We start from the raw sequence: 10,833 nt of genomic DNA on the forward strand, positions 1-10,833 counted from the left end.
TATGCTCCTATTCTGAACAACCTGACCACTTTGTTGCATTAATTTATTCACTTCCCTTTCCTCATTACAAAATATCTACTTCACTACTGCACTTACCAATCTCAGCTCCCATGTTGCAAATTGTTGCCATGCCAGTGCAGGAGATGGAGTCCACACCAGGCCCAGTATACTCAACAATGGCACCAGTGCCACCCTTCACTGTTAGAATGCCAGCAACCTTCAGAATAATGTCCTTTGGTGATGTCCACCCACTCAATTCCCCAGTAAGTTTCACACCAATCACCTGTGGGAACAGAGCATCTACTGTAGACTTATGTGACCACCTACTTACACATTTCCTACATATTTAACTTTTTTCTGAAAATTCACAAACTGATGGCCATTATAGCAAGGTCTTCCTGCAAGCTCAGTGTATGCATGAACAATTAATGGAGTACATAATACATATTCAAACAGATCACTTTAATTTCATTCAATTAACCTTAACCAATGTGGTTTGCTATCCATGATGTGCATTCAAAATGAAATGTAAACAAATAAAAATGGAATCTTATTCTTATCATACAATTTATCCTAATAACAATGTGCTATACCTATGCAGGGAAACACAAAGATCTCTCTCTTTAGTACGATTTCTTCTATTTGAAAATTGAATGTTCTCTTTTTCTTCCTTTCCTCTCCTCCCCAACAAAAAATAAACAAAGTAAAATAAAATAAATAAACAAAAATTTTAAAACAAATAAAATATAAAAAAATAAATAAAAAATAAAAGGAAAATCAATCATTCAAAATGTTACAGAATTAGGGCACCACTAGACATCATTTTACCTTAACCAACATGACAAAGAACTGATTTACTATCCTTGCACGAGTCTTTCCTACGCCTCACAACTTCAATGAACGATCACCAATGACACCACACGAACTTCAGACATAAACTATGAAAAGATGACAAGAGTTGATTAAAAACAATGGCAGTAATATATGATCCAGACTAGAATAGTAGGTAATAAATACGTATACTAGTGACTGGATTATCCAATGACTGGGTAAAGAATATACAGTTAAAGTGTCGAAAATATACCTTAGGGCACTTCAGTTCCCATGGTATATCAGCCATGACATCAACAGCATCAGCACCACCAACTCCAATACACAAGCCTCCCAGACCACCTCCATTCGGGGTGTGCGAGTCAGTGCCAATCATCAACAAACCAGGGAAGGCATAGTTCTCCAAGATGATCTGAAAAGGAAATACAAAGTAGGTATGCTGCTCATGAAATGCTTGCAAAGATATACTGGTGCAGGATAGTTTGAAATTAGTGCATAATATATGGAAACCAATCCAGTTTGTCAGAAGTGATAAATTGAGGAGGTCTTACTAGTTTGTTCTCAAAGAGAAAAGAAGGAAGGAATAGATTTCAAAATTCATAGGTTCAAAGCAGAAATGGAAAGGCACATCAACTGCTCGGCAAGCTTGTGTGCACGTGATAAAGCAGCAACTCTGTCTAGATGATGAGGTACAGAGCCCATGTCTTAATTACTGAGCAGTCTCATAGTGGAGCGCAAGTAACAACAGGTAAGAGCAAGTAGCCATCATTAAGGGGCAAGCTTGACATGGTCACCTTATAAGTAAGCCCTCCCAAAAGCAGGACTTTCTAAAATGGAAGGCCTGTTGAAGTCAGAAGGATCCTCTACTTTGAAGGGGATTAGAGCTGAAATCCAAAAGGTAAACTACTTTTTTTTCCAATCTAAGATCATAGTATGGAGCAATGGATTATATCCAAAATTCAGGGCAGAAGGAACAAACCAAACATTTGATACACCTTTGACAAATGACTCACCTGATGAATAATGCCAGAACCTGGTTTCCAGAAACCAACTCCATACTTTGCTCCAGCAGTTGCCAAAAAGTTGTAAACTTCCTTATTGATATCAATGGCTCGCTTCAAATCCTTTGGTCCATCAATCTGAAAATTGGTTCATATAAATACCACAATCAGAAAGATGATGTATCATTAACAAGCATTTCCAATCAAAGCAATCACAAATTCCAAGATGTAAATCATCAACTACTTCACTATGTAGTTCATTCTATCCTACCCAATCATGAGGAGCTGCTTAAAGTGCAACATACAAAAAAAATTTGACAAACAGATCAAATGATATTATTATTATCATTACAATTGTGATCCATTTTAATACTAAAAAGACTCAATATGTGGCAAATTGTCCATGATCTTAAATTCTATAATGTCAGCTCTATTGAGCCTCAATGAGAGGTGGACTATGGAAGGCATCCTAACAGATGTTAATAGGGTGTGATTTAGCGGGAGGTCAGGCCAAGGCTCTAATGAGGTCTCAGTCCTGTTATAATAATCATTCATGAGTATTATCATATCCGGCACTAACATATCAAGTGATTTAGAAATTTGAAGATAATTATCTCTAAATGTCATGACTCTGTATGGGTAAAAAAAAAAAAAAACCCTGTGACTATTGTTGAAAAGACATAAGCCAGTTTGGATGCATGCCAGAGTAAACGTATACATATATATAGATATTGTGCATATGAAGCAGTACAGAGTACATATTTTGAGTTATTTGCTATGAGAACAGTACTACTAACCTGGGCCTGGATCAAATGATCACAATGGATGGTTGAGGGCACAGCAACCCTTGGCAAACCAGAACTGATGAACTGCAGCATGGCCATCTGGGCTGTGGCGTCCTGCATGGCCACCCTGTCTGGCCGCAGTTTGAGGTAGGACTCCCCTCGTACAATGTCTTGATTAGCTGGGTTATCCAAGTGAGAATACAACACTTTCTCCGAGAGGGTGAGAGGACGATTCAATCTAAAAAAATGAATTCATGATAAAACTAGATTGCAAAATAAACACTATTATAGAATTTTCATGATGTTTGTTAAAAAGATACTACCATGGAGAAGAAAAATGTTCAGCTCAATAGTAAACAATGAAGCAATACTGAGCACCTTTTCTTGACCACTTCCAAGTTGGCTTGTAGTTTGTCGTACGGCATCACTGAGCCTGGGTCCAGGTGTGACATGGCCACCTTTTGGGCCGCAGAGATTAAGGGAGATACATGGAAGCATCGTGCCTGAATATGGCCCCGGAAACTCCCAAGGCCCTGCAATAACAAGAACATAATCATGTACTATAATATATTTATATAAAAGCAAGATAATGACATTTTAAAAAACTGACAGACTAAAACTACCACATTTAAGAGGGAACTTTCAAGACATATATATATATATATATATATATATATATATATATATATATATATATATATATATATATATATATATATATATATATATATATATATATATATATATATATATATATATATATATATATATATATATATATATATATATATATATATATATATATATATATATATATATATATATATATATATATATATATATATATATATATATATATATATATATATATATATATATATATATATATATATATATATATATATATATATATATATATATATATATATATATATATATATATATATATATATATATATATATATATATATATATATATATATATATATATATATATATATATATATATATATATATATATATATATATATATATATATATATATATATATATATATATATATATATATATATATATATATATATATATATATATATATATATATATATATATATATATATATATATATATATATATATATATATATATATATATATATATATATATATATATATATATATATATATATATATATATATATATATATATATATATATATATATATATATATATATATATATATATATATATATATATATATATATATATATATATATATATATATATATATATATATATATATATATATATATATATATATATATATATATATATATATATATATATATATATATATATATATATATATATATATATATATATATATATATATATATATATATATATATATATATATATATATATATATATATATATATATATATATATATATATATATATATATATATATATATATATATATATATATATATATATATATATATATATATATATATATATATATATATATATATATATATATATATATATATATATATATATATATATATATATATATATATATATATATATATATATATATATATATATATATATATATATATATATATATATATATATATATATAGTCACCTGCCGCCCGGTGGAATACTCCAGGAGAGGTACTTACGGGGATGTAGGCAGTGCTGCAGACTGAGTGATTCCCGTGTCCTCTCTTCCCGGTTCCCTTTGTGGTCTCATTTATACAATTGAGCAGCTGCAGCCTGCCCTCTAAAGACAACTTCTACTACTTCCTACACTACACTACAACACCTTACACTTTTACACTCTCTTCAAATCAAAATTTAATAATGGCTTCACCACGCCCTGCCTCGGAGTCCCCCTCTGGGGAGGGGACCATAAATGTCCCCAGGTCGGACTGCCCTCTGCTGTCGACCTTGGGTGTCTTGACACTTCATCTAATACTTTCACTATCAATTTCTGCAACATTCGTGGCCTTCGTTCTAATTTTCAATCTGTGGAACACCACCTCTCCTCTACTAAACCTCATCTTCTCTTCCTAACTGAAACACAGTTGTCTGTGACTACTGACAGCAGCCCCTTTTCTGTTCCCTCCTACTTGCTCTATCCTCATTTTCAATCCAAAGCTGGATGTTGCGCATACGTGCGTAACGACACCACTTGCTCTCGTGCCCACAATCTTGAATCTTCAGAATTTTCTACCATCTGGCTAAGACTTCAATGTCACTCTCTAACTAAATTCATCTGTGCTGTATACCTCTCACCTAATTCCTCTGACTATGTAAAATTCTTTGACTATTTGACTTCCAAGGTGGAGCACATCTTATCTCACTTTCCTTTTGCTGAGATCTCCATTTTAGGGATTTCAATGTTCACCACCAGCTTTGGCTTTCATCTTCTTTCACTGACCAACCTGGTGAACAAACCTTCAACTTTGCTATCCTTCATGACCTAGAGCAGCTAGTGAAGTTCCCTACCCGTATTCCTGACCGCCTTGGAGACACGCCCAACATTCTTGATCTTTTCCTAACCTCCAACCCTTCTGCTTACTCTGTTAAACTTTCCTCTCCGTTGGGCTCCTCCGACCACAATCTAATTTCCGTTACCAGTTCTATCACTCCAGTGCAGCCTCAGGACCCGCCTAAGCGGAGGTGCTTCTGGCATTTTAACTCTGCTAAGTGGGAGGAACTAAGGCAGTACTATTCTGATTTCCTTGGGATGATTATTGTTTTCATGTCAGAGATCCTTCTCTTTGTGCCGAGCGCATAACAGAGGTGATTATCTCTGGCATGGAGCTATACATTCCTCATACTTTCTCTAACCCTAAAGCTAAAAAGCCTTGGTTTAACTCTGCTTGTTCTCGTGCTGTCAATGATAGAGAGGCGGCTCACAAACGGTTCCGTAGCCATCCAACTGCTGAAACTCATGCCCTATATATTTCTGCCCGTAATCATGCCAAATCTATTCTCCAACTTACTAAAAACTCTTTCATCAATAGAAAATGTCAAAGTCTTTCCAATTCTAACTCCTCTCGAGATTTCTGGCATCTAGCCAATAATATCTCTAACAACTTTACTTCTTCGTCTTTCCCTCCTTTACTTCATCCAGATGGCTCTACAGCTGTCTCTTCTTTTCTAAAGCTGAACTCTTCGCTCAAACCTTTGCTACCAACTCAACTTTGGATGATTCTGGGCATATTCCTCCTACTCCTCCACCCTCTGACTACTTCATCCCTAAAATTAAAATTCTTTATAAAGACGTTTTCCTGGCCCTCTCTGGCCTTGATTCTCGGAAGGCTTACGGTCCGGATGGAGTCCCTCCTGTTGTTCTCAAAACTGTGCTTCCGAACTCGCTCACTGCCTGGTCAAACTCTTTCATCTGTGTCTCTACTTCTATTTATCCTTCTTGCTGGAAGTTTGCTCACATTCAACCTGTCCCTAAAAAGGTGACCACTCCAATCCTTCTAACTACCGCCCTATAGCTTTGATTTCCTGCCTTTCTAAAGCCTTTGAGTCTATCCTTAATAGGAAGATAATGAGGCATCTATCAGCTCACAACCTTCTCTCTGATTGCCAGTATGGTTTCCGTAAAGGCAGATCTACTGGTGATCTTCTTACTTTCCTAACTGAATCTTGGTCATCCTCTTTTAGGGACTTCGGTGAAACCTTTGCTGTCGGCCTTGACATATCGAAAGCCTTCGATAGAGTCTGGCACAAATCTTTAATTTCTAAACTACCCTCCTACGGATTCTATCCTTCTCTCTGTACCTTCATCTCCAGTTTCCTTTCCGATCGTTCTATTGCTGCTGTAGTAGACGGTCACTGTTCTTCCCTAAAACTATCAACAGTGGTGTTCCACAGGGTTCTGTCCTATCACCCACTCTCTTTCTATTATTCATCAATGATCTCCTAAATCTGACTCAATGCCCTATCCACTCCTATGCTGATGATACCACCTGCATTATTCAACAGCGTTCAACAGACGCCCAACCCAACAACAATTAAATGACTCAAGGCGAGATGCTATAGGACGCCTAACTTCTGATCTTTCACTTGTTTCTGATTGGGGCAGAGAAAACCTGGTTTTGTTCAATGCCTCAAAAACTCAATTTCTACAACTATCTACTCGACATAACCTTCCAGACAACTATCCTCTCTTCTTCAATAACACTCAACTTCCCTCTCCTCTACATTAAACACACTCGGTCTATCCTTCACTAAAAATCTAAACTGGAAATTTCACATCTCTACTCTTGCTAAATCAGCTTCCAAGAAGTTAGGTGTCCTATGGCGTCTTCGTCCATTTTCTCTCCCTCCCAGCTGCTTGCTCTGTACAAGGGCCTTATCCGCCCGTGTATGGAGTATGGCTCTCATGTCTGGGGGATCCACACACAGCTTTACTAAACAAGGTGGAATCTAAAGCTTTTCGTCTTATCAACTCTTCTCCTCTAACTGACTGTCTTGATTCTTTAAGTCACCGCCGCAATGTTGCATCTTTATCTGTCTTCTACCGCTGTTTTCATGCTGTCTGCTCTTCTGAACTTGCTAACTGCATGCCTTCCCCTCCTGCGGCCTCGCTGCACAAGACTCTCTACTTCTTCTCATCCCTATTCTGTCCATCTTCCTAATGCAAGAGTTAACCAGTATCTTCACTCCTTCATTCCCTACACTGGTAAACTCTGGAACTCTCTACCTGTGTCTGTATTTCCACCTGCCTATGACTTAAACTCTTTCAAAAGAGGAGTGTCAAGACACCTCTTACGTTAACTGGACCCTCCTTTTAGATTTTTTTTTTTTTTATTTCTACTTTCCTCTTAACAGGGCCTGGCAACCAGCGGGATTTTTTTTTTCCAACACTTTGTTTTCCCTTGGCCAGTGCCCTTGTAATGTAAAAAAAAAAAAAAAAAATATATATATATATATATATATATATATATATATATATATATATATATATATATATATATATATATATATATATATATATATATATATATATATATATATATATATATATATATATATATATATATATATATATATATATATATATATATATATATATATATATATATATATATATATATATATATATATATATATATATATATATATATATATATATATATATATATATATATATATATATATATATATATATATATATATATATATATATATATATATATATATATATATATATATATATATATATATATATATATTGCATGCAATAATAGATAGTTGAAAATAACAACAAACATGTAGCTTGAGGAGCACATCATATCCTGAAAACACATTATTACTCTAGATATGTGCAGCCTCTTGGAATACACACTTATCCCAAATTCTTGAGATATAGTGGGAAATTTTAAACTGGTTTCATGTTATCACAAACACCATGATAAGATAGAACATTAATAATCATTGGGGAGAAAAGTCCATAAATATGATACTTACTGTATATTGTTTCAAATACTACTATCAAAATCAATTCAAAGCCACATATGAAAAAATAATGCAGGTATCAAAGGAATACCTGATAAAAAATATGTAAAAAAAAAAAAAATTTCATTTGTTCCAAGTTGCTTTCTCTGCTCTTCCACCTACCACTTTCAGTGATTACCAATTTAAATGGTGGAAGTTGAAATCACCACAACAGAAATTCTGGCAGGTTCTCCAATGTACTGTGAAGCTTGCTTATGATGTCCTCAAACTGACACTGAATTTTGTTTAGAGGTCTGTCTACTACAACTGGCACAAGAATTACTGCCTTGATGAAACGAGACAGAATTTCAGGTGTTCCATTGGAGTAACAGTTTAGTATTAATTGCTAGGTTACTATCAATATATATGGCCACTCCTCCAAGACTTCTGTCCCTCCTGTCTGTGCAGAAAATTTCATAATTGTAGTCTTATTTCTGTATCTTGGATATTTTTGTGTAAGTGTGTTTCTGTAAGGTAATCAAGGGTACTTTGTCCATGGTGACTATTTCATGCAGTAGTGGAACTTTATTTTGGTTGTTCCTTGGATATAAGCACCTGATGTTAGCTGTGATGTAACTTATCAAAGGGGGGATTAACTGTACCTTGAAGTCACAAGCTGCCGTGCATTAACTCTTTTAACTAGCTAGCGCAGTTCAGCTTATCTCACAGCATTGTAGAGCTCTGAAAAACTAAATCTAACTCAAGTTTAGTTACAAGTCACTTCCAGTCTAGATAAGGAGAGGGACAATGTACCAGTTTTACATACATGAAAAATGTATTTTGACTATGTGCTTCAATAAAGTTTAATTCTGATGTTTTTCAATATTATTGGTTTCAACCAATACACCACAAGTAACTATACACATTCTTATGGTCTACATCACACTTCTATGAGCATTTCTAACCCCATTTAATAAGGTTAGGTTAGGTTAAGTTCCCACACATAATAATACACATTCGGTAAAAGTACAGAACCACTGCTCCCCCCTTTCCACTCCCCTCCTCCCCCCCAACAAGCTTGGGGGACTGTGGGGAATCAGGGATTTTTGGTGGGGTAGCCAAAGGAGGCGAGATATGGCGTTCCGAAAAAAAAAATCTAACCTAACCTAACCTAACCTAACCTAACTCAGGCTCAGTGTGCTCCGGGAAGCAAAACGGAAACAATTGTGGACTTAGATTCTGGTAGGTACTAAGAATATTTACTTTATTAATGTGGACATAATAAGGTCGAGCACTCACCAAAACTCTCACTGACGGTAAACACGTTACATATACTGCACTGTGCTATACGTATTATACAGATCGGCGTGGAGCAGTGATTCTAGAGAAAAACCCATTCAATCATTACACTACCTACGTTAAATTACACTGAATTACACTTAACATAAGCTAACCTATCCAAAAAAATAGTTGGAACGGGTTCTCTTCACATTTACTGTATGTTGTGCACTACCTTACAGAGGTCCAAGACTCTTCATTTATTAGTTCTTTCAGTTACGTTAATAAATTGTACGATTATGAACACCGACATGATCTCTCTCTCTCTCTCTTTTTTTTTTTTTTTTTTGGCCGTGCAAATTATTGGCTCACCGAAACTGCAAACATCTTTAAGGCGAAAATAGGTCATAAGAATTTCATGCTCTCTCGCGTCCAACGGGATAGTGTATCGCCTTATATTTAAATAATGGGTGGTAAGGCTCAAGTATGCACTGACAGAAGGTGTTGAAGAGTGCCACCACAAGGCGATGTTCAAGTTGCGTCATTGCAATGCCCATCAGCTGACTTCGGCCGACCTTCCCCCCCTCTGCCAGAAAACCGGCTCTCCACTACACGCTAGGAATGCCCTATTTCCATCACACCAGCTACACACATACGCATGGGGTCGGGCACTGTACTAAAATAATGCCAACAGGGTTTAGGTTAACCAATTGGGTGTTAAATGCAAAGATTTTCCTCACCCGAGTCACAGAAGGTGCCAGCCTGAGCGCCATGGTGTCGTCTGTTGTCTGTTCGCGCGGCGGGGCGGCTCGTCTGACTGTACACCCTTCCTTCCTATAATGGGGCATTCTAATAGCACACCAAATCCATGTTTTAGACGTACATTTAAGGAAAACAAATTTTCTGTTCTTATGATTTAAAGATGGAAATTGATAAAATTACTAATACGGTATATTTATATTTTGCGTTTTCGTCGCATTCATACAGTGCGGAAAGCGCGCCAATTTTAAAACGAAAGGATGGTGACTACGTAATCCAATAACCAAACATGATAGTTTCATAAGAAATCACTAAGCCAAATGAGATGTGAGAATACGGTAAAATCTTGAAAATCCACTGTTTTGCAATTTATATTTATGTGCTATATAGAAAAAAAAAAAAAAAAAAAAAAGCCAGCTGCTGCTGCTCCACACTGGTGTTTGCTGTTTGGTGATCCAGTGGTGGGGTAGCGCAAAAATAACTTCTAAGCTGACCATTTTTCTTACATATTTTCTTTTTTCCTGCTTTTAATTATAAATTAATGTCTTTCAAAACTTTTCAAAACTTGAAAGGGTCCAGCAAGCTACGGTAGCTACCCAGAAAGAACTGAATCTTCCCTAGCGTAATCCAGATATAGCCATTCTGGGGTCAGGTTCAGATGCTAGATGAATTGGGGTTTCTGGAATCTGAGTAGCTTATGCTTACCTACTG

General features: G+C 35.2%; 1 protein-coding gene across 1 annotated transcript in view; it reads right to left on the bottom strand.

The window, feature by feature from the left end:
- LOC123518215 (aconitate hydratase, mitochondrial-like) overlaps window positions 1–10,235 on the bottom strand; it is a 23,359-nt gene extending 13,124 nt beyond the window's left edge. The window contains exons 1-6 of the mRNA XM_045278923.1: window positions 10,104–10,235; window positions 2,996–3,150; window positions 2,630–2,855; window positions 1,845–1,970; window positions 1,085–1,243; window positions 97–283 (exon numbers count right to left, since the gene is read on the bottom strand). Of these exons, the coding sequence (XP_045134858.1) occupies window positions 97–283; window positions 1,085–1,243; window positions 1,845–1,970; window positions 2,630–2,855; window positions 2,996–3,150; window positions 10,104–10,211 (961 nt within the window). The 5' untranslated portion in view covers window positions 10,212–10,235. The remainder of the gene's footprint in view (window positions 1–96; window positions 284–1,084; window positions 1,244–1,844; window positions 1,971–2,629; window positions 2,856–2,995; window positions 3,151–10,103) is intronic.
- Between the last annotated feature and the right edge of the window lie 598 nt (window positions 10,236–10,833).

Source organism: Portunus trituberculatus, chromosome 43 (genome assembly GCF_017591435.1).
Source record: "Portunus trituberculatus isolate SZX2019 chromosome 43, ASM1759143v1, whole genome shotgun sequence".
Taxonomy (NCBI): Eukaryota; Metazoa; Arthropoda; class Malacostraca; order Decapoda; family Portunidae; genus Portunus; species Portunus trituberculatus.